At 47.4% G+C, this 21,543-nt stretch overlaps 7 protein-coding genes and 2 non-coding genes across 9 annotated transcripts; 6 read left to right on the top strand and 3 right to left on the bottom strand.

Annotated features, from left to right (window-relative positions):
• Positions 1 to 535: 535 nt before the first annotated feature.
• C7M61_001430 (alpha/beta fold hydrolase) lies at positions 536 to 1,363 on the top strand (the record flags this gene model as incomplete). The annotated part of the gene is made up of 1 exon (XM_024856840.1): positions 536 to 1,363. The coding sequence occupies one exon, from the start codon at positions 536 to 538 to the stop codon at positions 1,361 to 1,363; it is 828 nt and encodes a 275-aa protein (XP_024714720.1).
• Positions 1,364 to 1,462: 99 nt separating this feature from the next.
• On the bottom strand, positions 1,463 to 3,094 carry NDT80 (transcription factor; the record flags this gene model as incomplete). The annotated part of the gene is made up of 1 exon (XM_024856841.1): positions 1,463 to 3,094. One exon carries the CDS (start codon positions 3,092 to 3,094, stop codon positions 1,463 to 1,465), a length of 1,632 nt encoding a protein of 543 aa, XP_024714721.1.
• A 4,199-nt stretch (positions 3,095 to 7,293) lies between these two features.
• On the top strand, positions 7,294 to 7,380 carry C7M61_001432. The gene has a single exon. It is a non-coding gene; the product is annotated as a tRNA-Lys (tRNA).
• Positions 7,381 to 7,873: 493 nt separating this feature from the next.
• C7M61_001433 lies at positions 7,874 to 7,949 on the top strand. Its single transcript has one exon. It is a non-coding gene; the product is annotated as a tRNA-Thr (tRNA).
• A 1,557-nt stretch (positions 7,950 to 9,506) lies between these two features.
• On the top strand, positions 9,507 to 11,327 carry BFA1 (Bfa1p; the record flags this gene model as incomplete). Its single annotated transcript, XM_024856842.1, has 1 exon — positions 9,507 to 11,327. One exon carries the CDS (start codon positions 9,507 to 9,509, stop codon positions 11,325 to 11,327), a length of 1,821 nt encoding a protein of 606 aa, XP_024714722.1.
• Positions 11,328 to 11,411: 84 nt separating this feature from the next.
• Positions 11,412 to 13,070, bottom strand: PHR2 (1,3-beta-glucanosyltransferase; the record flags this gene model as incomplete). Its single annotated transcript, XM_024856843.1, has 1 exon — positions 11,412 to 13,070. The coding sequence occupies one exon, from the start codon at positions 13,068 to 13,070 to the stop codon at positions 11,412 to 11,414; it is 1,659 nt and encodes a 552-aa protein (XP_024714723.1).
• Positions 13,071 to 14,765: 1,695 nt separating this feature from the next.
• On the bottom strand, positions 14,766 to 16,883 carry C7M61_001436 (M3 family metallopeptidase; the record flags this gene model as incomplete). Its single annotated transcript, XM_024856844.1, has 1 exon — positions 14,766 to 16,883. One exon carries the CDS (start codon positions 16,881 to 16,883, stop codon positions 14,766 to 14,768), a length of 2,118 nt encoding a protein of 705 aa, XP_024714724.1.
• Positions 16,884 to 16,992: 109 nt separating this feature from the next.
• Positions 16,993 to 18,072, top strand: C7M61_001437 (uncharacterized protein; the record flags this gene model as incomplete). The annotated part of the gene is made up of 1 exon (XM_024856845.1): positions 16,993 to 18,072. The coding sequence occupies one exon, from the start codon at positions 16,993 to 16,995 to the stop codon at positions 18,070 to 18,072; it is 1,080 nt and encodes a 359-aa protein (XP_024714725.1).
• A 662-nt stretch (positions 18,073 to 18,734) lies between these two features.
• On the top strand, positions 18,735 to 21,038 carry MET6 (5-methyltetrahydropteroyltriglutamate-homocysteine S-methyltransferase; the record flags this gene model as incomplete). The annotated part of the gene is made up of 1 exon (XM_024856846.1): positions 18,735 to 21,038. The coding sequence occupies one exon, from the start codon at positions 18,735 to 18,737 to the stop codon at positions 21,036 to 21,038; it is 2,304 nt and encodes a 767-aa protein (XP_024714726.1).
• Positions 21,039 to 21,543: the final 505 nt, after the last annotated feature.

The following is a 21,543-nucleotide window of genomic DNA, read 5'->3' on the forward strand; positions in this document are numbered from 1 at the left end:
CGAAAGGAAGTGAGTCGGTTAGCTCTTTTGAGCTTTCGATGGTTAGTTAACGCATTTGCGTCTTGCCATGACAACTTGCGCTACAAGTCCAGTTCATAACCCATCAAACCCGAGATCCGTGTGATTAGCTAGCAACTGTTCATGGTAGGCTTGTCGGACTACTAGGGTATTGGCTAGAATCTCATTGCATCCAGCTGGCGGCAATCCACTACGAACGCGTTGCTTCAAAAGTGACATCAGCCTGAGCGGCTCGTACCGAGGATATTGGTTTTGTGGCTTTTAAGCTAGCAATTCCCCAGATTTCAACTCTCCAGGGTCAAACCTTAATCCTCGATTTCAGGGTCCCTGAAAAAGAGAACTCCATACTGTTATGGCTATAGTGAAGCAATCGCGCTGCACACAATGGAAGATGCCCCCGAATTAGATCCCCCGTCTACCTTTAACTCTCGTCTACTTCTATACTTGCTTGCTGTTATGGCTTCGCCATAAAGCGCCTCAATTCCTCTTCTTTCCAATTGTGGTTTTCTAACACATTATGGGCAGCTCATATTTGAAACTTAAAGACGGAACTGACTTGTTCTACAAAGACTGGGGTACCGGAGACCCAATTGTCTTCTCTCATGGCTGGCCGTTGTCTTCTGATGCTTTTGAAGATCAGATGTATTACTTGGCTCTGAAGGGTTATAGGGTTATTGCTCACGACAGAAGAGGCCATGGTAGATCTTCGCAGCCATGGGATGGTCACAATATGGACCAGTACGCCGATGATTTGGCTGAACTAGTCAATCACTTGGACTTGAAGAATGTAGTACATGTGGGCCATTCTACTGGTGGAGGTGAAGTGGCTAGGTACCTTGCTCGTCATGGAACCAAAAAGGCTCTGAAGGCTATTTTGATTGGTGCTGTACCTCCTCTTTTGGTCAAGACCGACTTCAATCCTGAGGGTGTTCCAAAGGAAACCTTTGACGAGATCAGGAAAAATGTTTTGGCTGACAGGTCGCTGTTTTTCAAAGAATTGCCGTTGGCGTTTTACGGCTTCAATCGTGAAGGCGCCGATGTATCCCAAGGCTTGATTGACGGATTCTGGTACCAGGGAATGCAGGCCTCAATCAAGGCACTTCATGATTGTGTTGCAGCATTCTCCGAGACTGACCAGAGGGAGGATTTGAAGAAAGTTGACATTCCAACGTTGGTGATCTATGGAGAGGATGATCAAATTGTTCCTCCAGACACCGCCAGTCTCCATGCGTTGAAGTTATTGCCCAAAGGTACCCATAGGGCCTACCCGGAAGGATCTCACGGAATTTGCAGCACTCACAAGAAGCAGATCAGTATCGATATTGAGAAATTCATCACTGAATAAGACCTATAGTTTTGTGTTCTTAATAAGCTTTCGGCTAATTGATATTACAGAATGTTTGAAGATCGTTCGCGTAACTTCGTAGATTGATGGAGTAACTATTTACATACTGTAGTTCTCAGAATCGCTAGGACCTCGGTAACCAGATGTTTTTTCTGTATGGTACTTGGAGGGAGACCTGCCTCTGACAAGCAAACCCGGAGTATTGGCCGAAGCAAGCACAACATGCTGCTCCTTTGAGCCACTGCCCAATACACCCACAAGCTCTGCGTGCAAAGTGAAGTACTTGTGTTGCATTGTAGTGACCTTGGTACGGATGGATTTGGTGAACTGGATTCTCTCAAAGCGTGCAACCCGGGCAATCTTGTTTTGGGGGTATGTCCCGAGAACGGAGTTATTAGTGTTCTGGTTGTGACGCTGGTGAGAATAGAAATCGTCTCTATCGAAGTTGAAAATTTTGTTCATCAGCTCGAGCTTGGTGTCATTTCTCTTGTTACATGATTCCTTGACAGTTTCATGATCTGGAAGACGACCGGGGACGGCTGGGAAAATTGGAGGAGCGTTCTGTGGGCCCTTATCTCTCTTTGGGGTGTGCTGAACAAGGCTGACCTGAGCTTCTGAATCAGAGCATTTGGCCTCAATGTTGAGCGCAAAATAATTAATTGGGACATCCTCGGTGCCCACGGCCAGGTTTCTAGAAGTGTAAAATGTAGTGTTTGTGAATGTGGAAAAGTCGATTCCAAGATCAAATGCAACCACCATGGTGAAGTAATTGCGCTTGTAGCCAATCCAATTCCCCGAGCCAGCCAACTCGAACCCTCTATCTATACGGGCCTCGATGTGGGGAGTGAGTCTCTCATGGGTGTCACCACGGAAAATGGGTCTGTGCTCAACTGCCTCAGAAAATGGCGGTCCCACACGGAACAAGTCTGCTCTCCTGGGTGCAACTCTTTGCTTGGTACCGTCGCTGATATCGTCCTCACTGTGGCGCTTCTGGGTAGCATACGACGAATTCAGGTACGGCGGCTCGTGCATGCCTTGCAACGGAGGCAGGTAGTGCTGGTGGTGTTGAGCCGACATCTGAGGCAGCTGACTGGTTATGGGCATGCTGGAAGAAAGAATCTGGGAATGCTGGTGGGAAGGCTGGGGAGGAAGCAGTTGAGCAAGATGCTGAGTGTATTGTGGCATCTGTGGGTACTGCTGGGGCATGTGGGGGATGTTTATTAGCTGGGGCTGGCTTTGCATGGAAGGCTGGGGCATCTGACCGGCAAACTGGTATTGCAATGGCGCCTGGATATGGGGTATCAGGGCCGGTTTGGACAGAAGACCGGGCATTGAGAGACCGTGGAGCGGCACCTGCTGCGGAGGGTAATCCTGACCGACAGTAGACAGATCGTGATTAGGATGGGGTTGCTCATGGGTCAAAGGGGAGTGCAAATTATCGTCATGCTGGCCCATGATCTCGTGAGTGGAACCGGGATGGTTCAGCACCGTTGCCAGGGGAAACGCCCGGGGGAGTCTTCTCTGGAGCTGAGGAGGATATTTGGCATTATAAGGGGCCCTGGAGGAGGAGAAATCCGACAGAGAAGGGTGGTGTTGGGTGAGGATGGAGGAGTTCTGGGAGTCCAAGGAGTGGATATCGGACAGTGGGTAGGAAGGGATATTCTGGGGAAGACCCTCGTCGTCGTCAAAATGGACGTCGTCCTGGAGATGGTCTTCTGTCGATAGCCCCATGATAGAGGAATTCAGGTTCATGTCCAGGCGGTTTGCAGCAGCAGGGAGATGCTGGGGTAGAAGCACGGGGAAAGACACTTCGAATGGATTCTGGAAGGGTGGCGACGAAGTCGAAAGGGAAAATCAGGCACTATGTAACAACAGTGGTGTTAGAAGGGACCCGTAGCTTCTTGGTGATCCGGACCCTCGAGGAGAGTAGGCCCAGTATATAACACAATGGAGGCCGATGGAGAAAAAGCAGAGGAGGACGTACAAGAACAGAAAAAAGTAAAAAAGACGCACAATCGTAAACTGCGGAAAAACCGAAGTAGTGCTAGTAAATGCAGATGCGCTTGACAGCAACACAAGTAGCCCTGCGTCGCTCATCTTGGCTGGGTGCGGACGTCAATAGAATGCGCTCACAAAGGACAAAAAAAAAACCACCGCAAACACATTAATTTTAGAAACAAGGCGGCTGCAGATGACAGCTTTTGTGGCTCTTGTCGATCACCGCAATTTTTTTTTTAAAAAAACATTCCGCGCCACGGGCCTGACTCTTAGTCAAGGGTATCGCTCGATTGTTTGGGCTCATCAAGCTGTGCTTACGATGTGCGCGTGGCTGCACGGCATCCGCGGCTGTTTCCCTGGCATCGACATATGAAGAAAGCGCAATGTACACAGAACAGTGGAAGACTAATTGTACACTGAGGGGTTTTGCTGGGGTTGTGGCAGCACAAAACGCTATTGCTGATTTTGCATGCTTTTACGTGGGGGACGGCTCAACGGGGTCGCCTTTACCGGTGGGGCCCCTCTGTGGAGCCTTGTTCAACCTGTCAAAAGCGCCTGCCTGCAGTAGCTGCTGTGGGAAAGCTTCGACTGCCGATATTATCAGCGCCGTCTTTTACCTACATCAACGGCGCCCCCAACACCAGTGGGGTCTTCGGAATGCACCACAGACTGCTCAACAACCCTTCCATTTATTGAAATAACTCCCATTTTTTCGCCACACCCACCGCTGGGGTCCCCCGGCGGGCAGCTGATTTTCGCCGGGGTCCGAGCACACGTGCCAGGACAATATTTTTCGCTGCAACAACAGCACCCTATCCAGGGTCCATAAACCCTTTTCTGCCGGCCCACCCTCGTCAGCACACCTGCTTGCCACCCGACCAACTTGGCGATCAGGCTCGGCTAGCAACTCCAGATTTTTCTCGACTTTCAGATGCGGAAACGGCTTGCTCCCTGCCAAGCTGGCTGTATTGCAGAGTGCATCGAGAGGAGGGTTGCAAAAGTACCTTTGCGGTTCTTTTTCTCCGTCTGAGACAGTGGGGCCCCCTCCTGAAATCTGCCCTATATTGAAGCTCAGACAACCGAGGACAGCGCTGCTCCTGCTTCTGCCATTTCTACCGCTGCTGCGTTCTGCGTTCTGCGAGATGTGCTGTTTGCACAGACCCGCGCTAATTCTTCCATGGCCGCTGATTCGAGACAGGGTGCTTTTTTTTTTTTGTCGCAACCGCATGGCGTCCTTCCTCTTTCGTACAAGCATCACCGCCTAAATCGGCCTCTAAATCCCCCAAACCCTTACGTGGCGCAGCCTGCCTTGGTCCTTCACCCTCGGGCCGTTGCCAGGCTGCTCGCTAAAACAACTTGCACAAGACTCGAAATTGGTGACAGCTTTTGTGGCTTTGCGCCTGCCTTGTGAGTGTTTCTCGTTCCCCAGGGTCCTGCTCTCTCGGTGTTTTCTAGAATCCTTATCAGTCGGCATATAGCCTGCTGGCCTCGTATTCCCACCTTGCCCGACCTCACTTAACAACCGGTCCGAACGTGTCTACGCGCTTGCCATTCTCGAGAATGGTGGCTATTTCCCAAACTGGCCCATCGTCTACTTTCTCCCACAGCCCTCGGGACCCCTACGGGCCCTGTAAGCGCATCGTTGCTGTGAATTATTTTAGTTGACGCATCCAGCACGTCGTACAATATGCTCCTTCAGTAACGGTCCTTTTGTGTGGCGTTCATACTTTTGTGCTACTTTCGCTTAGTACTCCATTGGGACGTTCTCCTTGATGTAATCCAACCACCTGTAGATCTACTGCGTCGGTTAAAAATGCCGCCCTTGCACAAGCCGTACGGTCAACCTCAGTAGCGAGTGCCGTTAGGACCGCATTGATTGGCTGCTCTCTTGGCAGATTTCTTTTCTTAGATCGTTGTTTGAACATTTATGTTGCAATTGGGGCGCTCTTTTGTCGCTTGCCCTTTTTTTTCTACGTCGCTCTAGCCGCCCTGCTTCTGCTTGTCCAGCCCATTACCTTTCCGAGAATCATAGTGGTTCTTTGGCTCGCTACGAGGACATGCAACGCATACAACTCGGCTAATTTCTTTCTATAATTTTTTTTCCAAATATTTTCCATCTATTTTTGAGAACCACACGAGACGAGGCGGTAATTCGGACGAACGGTTGGATCGGAGAGTTGCCTATTTTTCCCGGGATCATCTACGCATTAACTCATTCCAATCCTTGGAAGATACACATCAAGGGTCTCTTGAATTGGTCGACAAGTTACAAGATTCAACGAGATAGTGTAGCGTTTAGGGGCTTTGCTCATTGAAAATCCCAAATAGTGGAGAATGAAATCATCTTTCTTTTGTGTCACCGTAGGTCCTTTGCTCTGCAACACATGACAACGCTTTAGGAAGCTTGCAAAAAGAACCGGTCCATGTATCACGGTATTCCAACAGAACCACAAAACACTTCTTCTTATGTGGTTATATCGAACATGTGTGTAGCCGAGCCATTTATGGAAGTTGCATGTGTATGTTAGTGCTTCTGAATGTATTATTACAATCCGGGTATTCGGGCATTCGAGGGTAAAATACCGCTTTTAGTTGTTTGCATGATTTAGAATCCCCTGATATCGATCCCCCGACTACTTACATTTCCTGCTATGAATATGAATTTATCCCAGGAAGTGAATGAGTGAGAATTAAACCTACTGGTTTTAAAAATCCATCTCAATCGAAATTCTTTTTGGCATATGAAAGTATTCTATGCTCGCTTGTGACCTGAAGTGTCTAAAGGCTTTGCCCCATTTTGATTGCATGATAAATGTTAACAGGTTTATTTCAGAACGGCGGACACAAAAAGATGCATATGTATAGTGCTGCCTCTAAATCTGAGTTGTGTGACCAATGGTCTTCTCCAAAACATTGATACTATCTATAGGCTGTCCAAAGTCATTGCAAGATGAAGCTTTTTAAAAACTTATGATTCGAGAATCCTTTATTCAAAGACTTAGGGCTTATAGAAATAGCGACAGTAAAATCATCTATCCCAACTTAAGATATCCAACTTTCCAAACCCCTTGCCTTGTTAATCGACTCAAGACCTGCTCTATCGCCTTCATCAACTAATATATCAGGAGGGATGCTTAACATTCCTTATCCTGGAATCATATTCATCGAGTCTTTTCATCAGTCTAAGAATGGATCCAAACTCATTCTTTTCTCTCCAGATACTTTTAATAAGTTTTGTTTTTTCTGCTCTTTTTCGAGGGGTGCCTTGTGAACGAAAAGCGAAAAAAAAAAAAAACAGAAAAACAATTTGAATACAATTCCTTTAATAGGAACTATTTTTTTCTTTGCTGGACTTTTCGTGTGGATGAAACTGAAGGTTTAGCATAAAATATGAGCTTCATTTCCAAGCATCCTACCCTTCAAAAAGTCTGGAAGACAGTTCTTCACTCCTTCTAAAGTGAGCAATCTCTCGATGGTACAGTCGGATTCATTGCCCGTTACACCTTGGGAAGATTGTGAAGGAGATTCAGGGATCTCATTGACAGTTCGAATTTGAAAAGCGTTAAATGAGGAAGACTTCTTGGTGATGGATTGTATCACTGTAACTGCTGTCGCAATAGCTCCTTCTCCCTAGCCGTGCTACCATCACCATTCCCAAATTTTTACATCCCTGAAGTACTCCATCTTCAGGAAGGGGACTATTGACTGAAATAATGTCAGATGAGGTCTTGACGATTGTCCTTGAGCAATAAACTGCCCTCCTAAAACGTAATCTGGGTGTATCTTGCCCAATTTTTCTAATGAAGAGCTCAAATTTTGACAGGTTTATCCTCACGAGTCAATTATTCAAACGAAAGTCTCAAAACTGCTATTTAGGAAAATACAAGATTTGCCACGATATATAAGGGCCGAATTTCTTTGCGAAACAAGAAGCCTGGTTAGCTCAATCGGTAGAGCATTTGACTCTTAATCTTCTAAGGTCAATCAAAAGGTTGCGGGTTCGAGCCCCGCATCGGGCTTTCTTTTTTCTTTTTCCGACCATTCAGAAGCAGGACTTCTTGAATTTGAGTGGGCTGAAAATTGGGAATATTTTCGGACCGAACATCCATCCATTCCAGATTCAGGCGTTCCCATGCGCCCTTCTGCAAGTGAAAAATCTAATGCGCGATCGCATCGGCATGTAGTAGTTAGTACATCACTGAACATACCGCGGTTAGCCCTAAACGGATACATTTTCGTATCCAAATTTCAAGATGAGACTATGATATATCCTGTGCATTCTGACAACTCCGATTGTACGAGTTACAATATGTTGCATAGCCGCTGAGCACCACCAAATTCTTATTTCGAGCATAACTCGGTGGAAACGCGTTTTTTGGCCTTTTTTTGCCCCCATACACATAGAACATGCCGGGAACTACCTATACAATAAATTTTGGTAATTCTATGTGGTCGGTGACCTGCTCAAACTGAACGATCTAAATTTTCTACGCCAGTTTGCTACTACTTCACGCCTTTATGGCCAAGTTGGTAAGGCACCTCACTAGTAATGAGGAGATCGTCAGTTCGAATCTGGCTGAAGGCATCATTTTTTTATTTTTGACCACCTCCTGACTATTTAGAGCCGTAATTGTGTCTTTTAACTGCTCAGAGCCTATCTCAGTGGCTTGACGACTTATTATACTCTCTTTTACTCGCCGCGATTTCACAGCGATGACATCTTGATGGAATTCTCCAGACTATCGTTTCATATTTCATGAAAATGCTACTTATTACTTGCAGTATAAGCTTACAGAAATCAGTCAACATGGTCGTTTGTACTAGCGATAATGGTAAACGGTAGAAAATTAAGGAAACTCTTCAAATGGAATGTAGACTCCTACTGCTTTCAAGCATAATACTTTGTGGCTTTGAAACACGTTGTTGAAGCACAGTTGAGTCTATTCATCTCCATTCAGGGAAAGTGGAAGCGCCAATTGGATTCGGAGCAAGCAATCTTTGCTGTCATACCGCTTTGCATTATTAAACCACACCTTATGTTGGACACATTGTGAACTTTCGGAATGAAATAAGGAGTCACCTTGCAGTCCTTAGAATCAAAGCATAATTCAAGGTGAATCGTATTCACGCAATTTATAAAAAAGATGTTGGGCTGACTCGTGCCCAAACTTTTATCGAATTAGTTGCTGACTCCGGTTCCGTATTCTTTATCACGGCGCAAAGTGGCGTTTCGGATCCTAGAAGACAATAGATATTAGGCACCCTTGATTTTGGGTAAAGTCCGGGGTTCTCGATTCATGGTCCTCTGCGCTACATTCCACTCGACTTTGTCAAAGGAAATCTCTTTGATGTGAGCTGCACGAAATATGCCAGAGCATCCCGCATCATCTAACTCGTTTAGGACGTATTTACGTGTTTAGTGTGGATCCAGCTAATTTTGATTTTCACCAGGTCTGGCTCTTTCCATGATTTGTTGTACATCGTCAGATTTTAAGAGTGGTTGCGAAAACTGTTAACTGCGCTGATTTAATAGAGAGTCAAACGCCATCGATGGTCATCAGTAATGTCTTACTAAATTACAAAATGAGTCAACTCCTTCCAGCAAGCCGTTGTTCTTGAAAAAGATAATGAACCTTTAAGTCTTTGGGTTCGACGTCTTTTTGGGCTCGGTGATCTTCACTTGTGCCTCCATTTGCGCTTTCGTCTTGGTTTGACAAATTCACTCAACATTACAACATGGTTTGAACAGTACACTTTTTGCAACCTTCCTTTCTTATCAAGAGCGCAAAAGCGCAAAAGAAAAATGGACTGTCATAAAGTACGCCGTTGTCTATCTGATCATTGTCGCGATCACCACAGGATAGTTACCCTCTAGTTAATGTGCGTCAATACGGTTGTCAAAAATCAAATCCTCTATTCATCACATCCTGAATCATTAATTGAATTCCCATATCGACAGGATTTTGGGAAAAATTCATTAATGGCACCCTAACAGCCCAACCAAAAGTTTTTCAGCTTTTGGCTTTTGTCTGGGAGCGCCGCACTACTTTTCCATGCATGGTGTACAGAGGCATGACATGTTTATGTTTGATCTGAGGTGAACGTACTACTCAAGAAAGTACTATTACATCACAAAAGCCTCTATATGAGTCGTGAGCGGATATCTCGGCAGAAGCTGGCCAGATTGGCAAGCCTCCGAGAACATAGTGATGAGGAATTGGATTTCGAAGCCGACGGAATCCCAACACTAAGACCCTCCCAGAATGATGACATCTTTGGTCTCGAAGAAGACATGGGCACTCTACGATTATCACCTCAAAAACAGCCAGCTCGTCAGCTAAATCATAAGCCTTCCTTATCGCCTGGCTTCATGATGCAGTTTGTGGAGTCGGAAGAAGACCATTTGTCCTTCGACAAGGAGTTCAACGAGAATGATCTCTTCAACCCTAGTGACAGTCTCCGCCAAAACATACAACTCGTGACACCGAAGGCTAAATTCTCACCGGGAACAGCTTCAAATCCTTCCCCACTTCGAAGAAGGTCATTGAGCGATTATAGCGAGGGAACCGACACAGCAATGACATCCGAATTGGACGACGACGACTTCGAGGAGGAAATAGACGACATCTTTGGTAAAGAAGAGAGTGGAATCTATAGCAGCGGCGGTAGATCTAATCAAGAGAATCTCAGCAAAGCGGGGCAGATACTATCTAAGAGGAAGGAACAGCTTCAGCGACAGGCGGAGAAGGAAGAGGAAGAAATGTATGAGCGTTACAAACAGCTGAAGCATGGCGAATCAGCAGTGAATACACTCAAGTTGAAAGACCTCAATTACGCCATGTCCAACCATCAAATCAATCAGGATCCGTTGGAGAATGAACACACTGTCAATTACGAATACACGCGTGATGACAACGAAGCCTTCGAAGATGGATTTGATTTGGATCAGCCTTTGGATCTCGAGATCTCGAAATTTCATCGTTCCAACTCAAAGAAGAAACGTCTCGCACGAGAGATGTCAATGCCCAATTTCCCTAAATCTTTGGAACCATCAAAACCAATGAAATACAAGTCTACCATGGACTTAGCAGCATTCGCTCGCAATGATCAAGCTGCATTCAATCACAGTAACGAGATTATCAAAAGACTTAATCGCATGCCCTCCTTCCACAGTCAATCAAGACGTTCAGAACCCAAGAGTGACGATCAGATCAACCACGATATGGAACTTCGGAAGAAGGAACTTCTTGATAAGTATATGGAAATCACGGAGAAGCAGAAAAAACTCAATACGAGCCCCAAAAAGAATAAGCATATATCCAAGGACCTACCTACTAAAAGAAGAGGAGTTGGATTGGTGAAGTTTCTCAATCATGATAGCAACGTCCCTGCGGTAAGTTCGAATAACAAAATGACCTACAATCCTACAAACAAACTTTGGGAGGGCAATGATCATGATCTCATGCGTTTCGAGGAGCATGAGGAGCACCAAACAAAAAAGCCCGGTCTTATAAGGAAGCAGGATTTCCAGCCCAAGACTGAGAAAATCCAAGGGAACATGAAGTACGATGCGGAAAACTTGCGCTGGGTGAATATGGATGACGACGACAGAGAGAATGAGAAGATATTCGAGGATTTACCAGATCTTGAGCCCAACGACATACCGCAGTATACCAGAGGCAATTTGCAATTTGATGCACAAGGAAGAGGGGTCAGCACTTTCACTCAACGAACTGTCCTGACTGCTTCTAGTGGTCGTAGCTCTGCTATGGGCCATCAAAGTCTCGGCGAAGAGTTCCAGCTTCTGGCCAAAAATCTCAGCAGGTTTGAGAAGGAGGAGGCCAAAATCAGAAGAAAGACGCACAATTGGTTTGCGCCAAAAGAGCAGTACCGGTTGAACAAGCAGAGTAGTTTTAGTGGTGATTACTTCTGGGAGATCCGCAAGATGGTGTGTGAAGAGAATTAAGCGGAGATACCCCCCCCCCCCCAGCAAGTACATAGCATAATAACAGTTGAATACGTTCAATTATATAAACACGACGCAAGGCTTTTAAGCCAAGATGAAGCCGACGGTGATGAAGAAAGCGGAAACAATCGTCAAAACGGCAGTGTTGGCGAGAGAGGAGCCGTGAATACTGCTGCCAGCACCAGAAGAAGAACTAGAAGTGCTGGAAGAGGTGGAGCCGGAAGAGGAACCGGAGCCAGAACCAGAACCAGAGCCAGAAGAGCCAGAAGTAGCACTCTGAGCACCAGAAGCAGCAGCAAGAATGTTACCAGTCACAGTACCAAGACCAGAAGAGCCAGCGCTGGAAATGATGCCAGAGCAGGAAGAGGCGGTGGTGGCAGACTGGGTAGTGGCAGAGCCACTGAAGTCACAGTTGGAGGCCTTGGAGCCGTTCTCCTTGTAGTACAAGTCAAGGAGGAAGTTCAACTTCTGCTTGGCGTCACAGGCAGAGTAAGCACCGTACTCACCGGCGGTAGCGTTACCACTGATACCAGAACAGTCGAAGCCAGAACGGGAGCAGATGTAGTTGAAAAGGTCGGCGTAGTCGTCACTGTCCACATCGGACTTAACAACACAAGTCAAGGACTTCTCCATACACTCACAAACCTCAGCATCTGGGGTAGGAGGCAAGGCGGTAGCAGCCTGCCAGATAGCACCCACGGAAGGACAAGAGGTGACGGAAGCAGCAGAAGTGGAGTCAGCAGTGTTGATGGAAGCGTAGGAAGGAGAAATCGACTGAATCTCGGACTTGTAGTTGTTGAAGTCGCTCAAGGTAGACACAGATGAGCCAGAAACAGAGACAAGACCGTAGTTGTTCTCCTCCTCGAAGTACATGTAGACAATACCACCAGACCAAACGTCGGTCATCTTGTCGGAGTAGATGGTGCCAACTTCCTGGAACTTTCTAGGGCGAACCTCGTTACAGCCGTATTCAGAGAAGAAAAGAGGGATACCCAAGTTCTTGTAAGCGTTGGTAACGTTCTGGTAACCGGACTTCTCGAAAGTAGAAGTACCGCACCACTCGTACATGTTAATACCGAAAAAGTCGGCTCTGTCCTCGTCATCACCACAAGCAAAGTAGTCGGCAAGCTCGACTCTGATGGCCATGTCGTCGTTGGCAGAGTAACCGACAGGAATGCTTCTGTAGCCCTTCTCCTTAATGTAAGCCTTGGTGTCACGGACGGCAGCCTTGACGTAAGCGGAAGCGTTGGTGTTGGAGGCCTCGTTGGTGACTTCGTTACCGGCAAAGAAACCCAAAATGTTGGTGTAGTTGGCGAACTTGTCAACCACAGAGGTGTATCTGGCCAACAACTCGGTGTTCCAAGCAGGGTTGGATCTGTCGATAGAGGTCTCAGGCTCGGACAAATCGGCCACGACGTAGATTCCGGCGTCGTCCAACATCTTCATACATTCTGTGTGGTCCTTCTCGGCGTCCAAAGCGTACACTCTGATGATGTTGGTGTTCAACTGCTGCATGTAAGGAATGTCTCTTTTACAGGTGTCGATGTCGGCCAAAGGGTCGACGTACTTCTCGGTAGAGGAGGTGTTGGTTGGGTTCTGCTGGTAGGCAATACCTCTCATCAAGAACTGGGAACCATTGTTGGAGAAGTAGAACTTGTTGCCAACAATCTCGATAGCAGGCAAGGTAGCCAGGGCCAGGCCGGCAAAAGCGACGGCGGCGGTGATCAACGAGTGAAAAAGCATGGGGGCGATGAGAGAGGAAAAACGGAAGAGCGAGGATCAAGCATATGTACCACAGGGAAACACACAGCCGGAGCGGTGTGGTGAAAAATCCCGCGGCGGCGTGTACCAAAACAGGCATCCTGCTAAAAAAAGCCGGCGGTGCTGGCGGTGCTGGCGGTGCTGGAGTTTCTTTTTTGGCTGAATTATTATACTCTAACGTTGTCTCCAGTTGCAGTTTCGGGGCTCACCCATGACGGGTTTTGAGTGCCACGACAAAGTTGACAGTGTCGTTTCGCAGCCTGGCTTAGCTATTGTGCCACGATGTTGACATATGTGCGCCGCGATGGCTGAGAAACCGTCTACAAGGGATACATTCTACACTCAGTGTTGAGATCAAGGATCGGAGTTCTTATCTTTTGACAGTCTTGGCTGCTCTTGGCTGTGTCAATGTCAATGTTGTGTGTTTCTGGGCGATGTGGGCAAGCCGCGACGGCCCGTTTCGGCAGGATCTAAATAGGCGCAGTCGCGGCAGGGAGATAGCCAAAAGGGAAAACACGAGAAAAGGAGGAAGGGCTGGAACTGTCGATGAACTTCGCTTACATTAAAAACGCTCCTTTACATTGGGGCGTGCTTTCACGTAGCGAAACCCCTCCTTCTGTTCACGTTCTGTCGTGGTCAACAGGCGCTCTCAAATCGAGACATGCATCCCAACGGTTAGATTTTCTGTCGGGGCTGAGGGCGTTGCTTTACCGAGCACCTAACAATGTGCGCCCGACAGCAGATCGTAGGCTGAAGGCTGTTTATTTTTCGCAACCCAGACTGGCCTGTTTTTTTTTTTTTTTACTGTAGTCACAGCCACTCAACATGCGCCGTGCAATTCACGGTTCTCTCAACCTTAAGTTTGTCGTCTCTGGTTCCGTCTCTTCGGGTATTGCTTGCATTGCGCTTTCAAGTGTTTTCATTTGTTGCCCCGGGCGACGCCCTCATGTCTCATCCCTTACGGGCGGTTAAGTAACAACGCCTCGAGCTTTTGTGGCATTATGCGTCCGCCTCGTGAGACACCGCGAGGGTGGTTTTTCCTTTGTTGCCAAAAAAGGGCTTCGTCGAAAAGCACGCGTTTGAAAATGACGTTTTACCGTTGCAGTGGGCTGACGTAACGAGTTGGTCGTGGGGTGAAACAGACGGGGCTGTAGCGTAGAAGCCGCTCGCCTCGCTGGCACTGGGGCTTGGATGCGTAGGATGGGTTAATGTGGTTGCTCGGTCCAGGTGGGGATCAAGTGGTCCCCAGTGGAGAGAGGACGTGAGTGGAGAGATTCTGTGAAGGGGAGATACAATTTAAGGATGGGTGTTTTGATGGGAACTTCTATCCTTCGTTTGATTTAATTTTAGTTTTTGTAATTTTTAATAAAGCTGTTGGTTTGTGTGTGGCTGCAAGTTTTTACTTTCAACTGCGATCCTCAGGGAAAGACACAAATATAGAACTACAAGTTGTAGGATAATGAAAAAAAGTCAAACATTTGAAGTGAGATTGGCTCAGATGACTAAAAATATTGAGCTGGAACACTCCACTCGGAACTAGGCCTTATCTGATCCGTCGTACCAGACGCTTCTACTCTATAGAAGAAGAGGCTGTGAGGAATGAGAAACTCGCATCATATGAGGCTACCCGATGAAATTCATAATCCGATATCAGCGTTGTGCTATACATAGAAACATTTAGGCACTACCCAACAATTCCAAGGTAAAAGCCTTCGCGTTAGGCTCCCTGCCAAGCAACTCTTTCAAGATATCCAACACTTCCTTCGAACCTCCGTTCTTCAAGATAGTGTCGCGATACTTCAAACCTCTCTCGACATTCATGGGATCCTCTTTGAAGTGAGTGTAGTAGATATCGGTCGCGAATACCTGGGAGTACAAGTATCCGTAGTAACCACTTTCATAGCCACCGGCAATGTGTCCGAAAGTACCGTAGCCTCTCGTTGTCAAACCACCATTACCAACCAAAGTGATTTCTTCACGCAACTCGTTCCACAACTTGTCGAAATCAACTGCAGCAAGGCCCTGCTCATCTGCAATTGTGTGAAGATGCATGTCAAAAAGAGCGAAATGGAGCTGACGCAAGTTGGCCAACCCCGTGTTAACACGCTTCGATTTAATCAAATTCTCAAGCAACTCCTCAGTGAGTGGCTGACCCGTCTCGTAATGAGATGACAACTCTCTGAGTTCATTGGGGGACCAAGTCCAGAACTCCAACATTTGCGAGGGACATTCCACAAAGTCTCGGGGGACATGGGTGCCATGGAACCTGCCATGCTTTGTCTTTGACAATAAACTGTGTACACCATGACCGAGCTCGTGGAAGAAGGTGGTCACCTCGCTGTGTCTCAATAACGAGGGTTTTTCTTTCTTAGGTTTGGTGAAATTGCACACCAAGGCGCAAAATGGAGTTTGCCGAGATCCATCTGGCTTTTCAAATCCAGGGTTGAGTTCGAACTTGGCGGCATGGGTGTATTTACCGTCCCTTGGGTGGAGATCAAAGAAGATCCACCCTCTAAACTCATTTTTGGGCTCACCGTGTTCGATGTTGGAAAATAAGGCGTATTTGCGTACATCTTGGTGCCACACAGACAGAGGGTCAGTGTTATTGACACTCACAAACTTCACGTCAAATAACTTCTCGTAGAAACCAAGCATCTTTGAAATGGTCCTGTCCAATGGGAAGAATTCGGATATTTTCTGGTGGTCCACCTGATGCTCCTGCTCCAAGAGTAAATTGCCATAGAAGGCATGATCCCACGCAAAGTACTCATCTTGCTCTGGAAGGCCTGCCTTCAACAAGTACTGTTTCTTGAGGTCCTTCAATTTCTGCAACTCTCGATTGCCCACCGGAGTAAGCTTACTCTTGAGGTCTTCCAAGAATGAAAGGACGTTGCCGGGCGTTTTGGCCAACCTCTCCTCGAGCACAAAGTCAGAATAGGTGTCATAGTTCAAAAGCTTTGCAAGCTTGAATCTAATGTCGACAATCTCCTTCAAGATGGGGACATTCTCGGGCACTTTATTCTGGTTCTCAATGTAAGCTGTCTTTCTAGTTTCCTCCACCTTAGCATACTTCAAAACGGGTAAAATGTCTGGATACTTAAATGTAACCTGGTAATTTTCCTGGCCATCTTCGGTGACCTTCTCAAACTGCTCGATGACTGATTCTGGAACGCCAGCAAGTTCTTCCAAAGTAAATGTCAAGCGCCCATTCTCCTCATTTGAATTCTTAGCAAATTTGGTTTGCAAGTCAGCCAAACGCATCTTAAGCTTTTTGACCTGCTCCCGCTTCTCCTCTGGCAAAGCCAACCCATTCCTCTTGAAATTCTTCACAGTTTTCTCCAAAAATTTCATAGACTCCGGGTCTGTAGCATTCGTGCCCTTGATCTTCTCCCACAATTCATTGTACACTTTAAACACGTCGACTCTCAAATTTTGCTCAATGGCGCTTTGGTCCAACAAGTTCTCCGCTTCCGTGGAGGCGTCCCTCACCGCCTTATCTGGAAACACGTATTGGTAAAAAGTGAGTTTATTCGAAGCCAAATACGAAGAGTTCTCGTCGTCAATGGTGGGTTGCAAAACATTCTCCACAGTCGGGTCTTGAACGGCCGCTATTTTGTCATAGAAGGCTACGTCACTGGCGATTATCTTCCGGGCCTCAGCCAATATTTCCTCAGGCGTTTGGGTCCATTGCGGCAAGGGCAACAGGGAAGCTATAATTTCAAGGTCACTCTCGCCCATCTTGAGTCTGAATAAAATCACCGAGACCAATAAGAGTAAGAAACCCGGAATTAACATGGTGGAGTGTCAAGCACAGTGAGCGAAGGCGTGCCCCACACTGCATCGAGGTCGCCCCACCCGCACACTTTTAGAGAGTCCATCACCTTTTCACCACCTCAGCATCACCATGTCTTCCAAAGAGCAAACGGCCTTGGAGGTCTATGTCAGATTCAACGATGACTTGGAGAAGGATTACTGTTTCCAAGTGTCCACTGAAACCCACTTCAGAGATTTGTTACGTATTTTCGACGGTTTGCCCATTTCGCTAAGACCCAACATCTTCTACTCACCGAGACCAAAGGCTTTTGTCGTTTCGACTGCCCCTGGCTACTTGACTGAGGACGGAGGCTTGCTTTTCTCCTACGAGACTTCGAGTGAGAAATTTCGCAAGAAGGTCAATTTGGACGACCGCATTGCCCAGCACTGCTGGCCTAGTCAGTTGATCATCCCTGTGTGGGAATTCCTTTCGTTCAGGTTCTACCTGTTCGTCACTTTTTTGATCGTGTGGCTCTACACTGACTTGCCTGACTTCATCTCGCCAACCCCTGGCATCTGTTTGACCAACCAGGTGTCCACTTTAGTGGCTTCCGTTGCCACTCGCTTCGGCTACGGTCACATTGCCGATGCCATGATCAAGGACATCCAGGACCCAGTTTCCGTTGGTGGTCAATGTGTGTTTTTTGTTTTCCACATCTTGAAGGTTACCATGATCTTTTTCATTTTGCACATTGGTCTTTTCAACCCAAGAAAGTTCAGATACTCCAAGGATCAGGAGATCACCAAGGAGAAGTTGCTTGACCTTGGATGGACTGGCTCCAGACGTGCCACTCCAGACGACTACCTTGAGGCCTACAGAGAGTACAAGATCAAGGAGCACGGTGGTATGGTTCCTGCTCACCAGGCCGGTCTCTTCACCAAGTTGAAGAAGTTGGGTGTCTGGCTCGGCGAAGGTGAGGGCTACGACACCCCAGTGTCCAAAGACCACAAGCTTTCGGACATCACCGAGGACAAGTATGTGTTGAGTTACGACTTGTTTGTCAAGCTTGGTGAGAACTTCGAAAACCACATCACTGGCAAGGGTGCTGAGGAATTGAATGCCAGCATCAAGCAATTCCGTCGCTTCGGGTTGATGCACAGCGACGAGACCATCAGGGAGTTGGTGGACAAGAGAAAAGTCGGCGGTGACAAAAAGTTGGACAAGGACTAAGCTTGCAGCCAAGGAGGCGCCACTGTTTTTGCAGCCAGTTTTGCAGCCATTATGTCGTCGGCTTCGAAGCGTTGGATGCGACTGGCGTCTCACGTGATGACATTTTAAATCTGTTCTAATAAACAATAACGCCTGTACGATTGTACGAGGCTGACTGTACGAGACTCATTTGTCGAGGTATAATTCGTCAGAGTCAGATCAATTGGTCCACGCGTGGGCACGTGCCATTGCACGAAAGCGGCTTCCGCGACATCGGCTGGCGGGAATTTGGTCACGTGTGCATGATACACGTGAGATGACACGTCATAGATCCTACTCTTGGGGCCATCAAGAGGAAAAACTTGACAGATAGTGTAACGCAATTGATGTCAGAGAAGCCAACTATCTAATTCATGAGGTCATTGAGAGGCTCTGGTGGCTATACGAGCGTGGGCTAGAAGGGCCGATTGGAGTAACCGGCATACAAGCCTCAACGAAAACGCACGCCCATCGTCGTTCAAGGGCCTCACCATGCTTATATACACCACGCCCCATGCACTAGCGCTATCTATCACAGTCATTTGCCGATTGAATTTTTCACCCCACGCTGTGGTATAAAAGACCACAGTTCCCCTCGTAAACTTTTTTTTTCTCCCACAAGTTTCACTACTTATTACATAAAAATGGTTCAATCATCCGTTTTGGGTTTCCCACGTATCGGTGCCAACAGAGAGTTGAAGAAGGTCACCGAGGCCTACTGGGGCAAGAAGGTGTCTGTTGAGGAGTTGTTGGCTAAGGGTAAGGAATTGAGAGCACACAACTGGAAGTTGCAGAAGGACGCTGGTGTGGACATCATTCCATCCAACGATTTCTCTTTCTACGACCAGGTTTTGGATCTCTCCCTTTTGTTCAACGTCATTCCAGACAGATACACCAAGTTCAACTTGGCTCCTATCGATGTCTTGTTCGCCATGGGCAGAGGTTTGCAGAGAAAGGCCACCGAGACCGAGGCTGCTGTGGATGTCACCGCCTTGGAGATGGTCAAGTGGTTCGACTCTAACTACCACTATGTCAGACCAACTTTCTCCCACTCCACCGAGTTCAAGTTGAACTCTGAGGCCGGCTTGAAGCCAGTCAACGAGTACTTGGAGGCTAAGGAGCAGGGCATTGAGACCAGACCAGTTGTCTTGGGTCCTATCTCTTACTTGTTCTTGGGTAAGGCCGACAAGGACTCCTTGGACTTGGACCCAATCTCCCTTTTGGAGAAGTTCTTGCCAGTTTACAAGTCATTGTTGCAGGAGTTGTACAAGGCTGGTGCCAAGACTGTCCAGATTGACGAGCCAATTCTCGTTTTGGACTTGCCAGAGTCTGTCCAGAAGCTCTACAAGGGTACTTTTGAGCAGTTGGTTGGCGAGGGTCTTCCAGAGGTCACCTTGACCACCTACTTCGGTGACGTCAGACCAAACTTGGCCGCCATCAAGGGCTTGCCAGTGGCTGGTTTCCACTTTGACTTTGTCAGAGCCCCTGCTCAGTTCGACGAGGTTGTCTCTATCCTTAACGACAAGCAGACCTTGTCTGTTGGTGTTGTTGACGGTAGAAACATCTGGAAGACTGACTACTCCAAGGCTTCCGAGATTGTCAACAAGGCTATCTCTACTGTCGGTAAGGAGAGAGTTTTGGTTGCCACCTCCTCCTCTTTGTTGCACACTCCTGTTGACTTGGCCAACGAGACCAAGTTGGACCCTGTTATTGCCGACTGGTTCCAGTTTGCTGTCCAGAAGTTGGACGCTGTTGTGACCATTGCCAAGGACGTTTCCGGTGAGGACGTTTCTGACTTGTACGCTGCTAACGCCAAGTCTATCAAGGCCAGAAAGGAGTCTCCAATTACCACCAACCCTAAGGTCCAGGAGAGAATGGCCTCTATCAACGAGTCTCTCTCCACCAGAAAGGTGCCTTTCGCTGACAGATTGGCTGCCCAGAAGGAGAAGTACAACTTGCCATTGTTCCCAACCACCACCATTGGTTCTTTCCCACAGACCAAGGACATCAGAGTGAACAGAAACAAGTTCAACAAGGGTACCATCACCAAGGAGGAGTACGAGCAGTTCATCAACAAGGAGATTGAGACTGTCATCAGATTCCAGGAGGAGATTGGCTTGGACGTCTTGGTCCACGGTGAGCCAGAGAGAAACGATATGGTTCAGTACTTCGGTGAGCAGTTGGACGGTTACGCTTTCACCACCAACGGTTGGGTCCAGTCCTACGGTTCCAGATACGTCAGACCACCTATCATTGTTGGTGACGTTTCCAGACCAAAGGCCATGTCCGTCAAGGAGTCTGTCTACGCTCAGTCCTTGACCAAGGCCCCAGTCAAGGGTATGTTGACTGGTCCAGTCACCTGTCTCAGATGGTCTTTCCCAAGAGACGACGTTTCCCAGAAGGTCCAATCCTTGCAGTTGGGTTTGGCCCTCAGAGATGAGGTCCAGGACTTGGAGGCTGCTGGTATTACTGTCATCCAGGTTGATGAGCCAGCTATCAGAGAGGGTTTGCCATTGAGAGCCGGCCAGGAGAGATCCGACTACTTGAACTGGGCTGCCCAGTCTTTCAGAGTCGCCACCTCTGGTGTCGAGAACTCCACTCAGATCCACTCCCACTTCTGTTACTCCGACTTGGACCCTAACCACATCAAGGCCTTGGACGCCGACGTTGTGTCTATTGAGTTCTCCAAGAAGGATGACGCCAACTACATCAGAGAGTTCTCCGAGTACCCTAACCACATTGGTTTGGGTTTGTTCGACATTCACTCCCCAAGAATTCCATCCAAGGAGGAGTTTGTCTCCAGAATCGAGGAGATCTTGAAGGTGTACCCAGCTGACAAGTTCTGGGTCAACCCTGACTGTGGTTTGAAGACCAGAGGTTGGGAGGAGACCAAGGCTTCTTTGACCAACATGGTTGACGCTGCCAAGGACTTCAGAGCCAAGCACTAAGTGGACGGCCTAGCGCTGCCCTTAGCACTTAAAGCCCCGTTTTGCCACAATACGGGATAGCATTGATTCAATTCATATTTTGTTTGGATGCCGTATCCTTTCACGCCACACCTGTTCAACATTGGGTTTGGCTTACAGTCTAGTTTTATTCCAAGACTATGAGTTGTACGATACTTTATTTTTTTATTTGTTTTGTTTTACGTTTATGGGGTTTTAAAAGAGGGATTTCAACATCGGTGATATATATAATATATTTTATAAAAAAAGACTTGTAGTACCTGCTCGCTAGGCTTTTGGCTGCGAAACAGAGGAGAATAGTCGATGAAGACAAACAACAAGGTCTGACATGGAGAGATTTGGATGTCCATGAACATCTACGGAAGACATATCATTCATGCATCATACTAGGCTGATCAATTTTAGTGCTTTCATCTGATCGCTAGTACGAGCATCCTTATAATCAATGCATCCACACCGCTTGCAGATTTGTCAAGTCAACCATGGC

This window comes from Candidozyma pseudohaemuli, assembly GCF_003013735.1.
Source record: "Candidozyma pseudohaemuli strain B12108 chromosome Unknown scaffold00002, whole genome shotgun sequence".
NCBI lineage: Eukaryota > Fungi > Ascomycota > Pichiomycetes > Serinales > Metschnikowiaceae > Candidozyma > Candidozyma pseudohaemuli.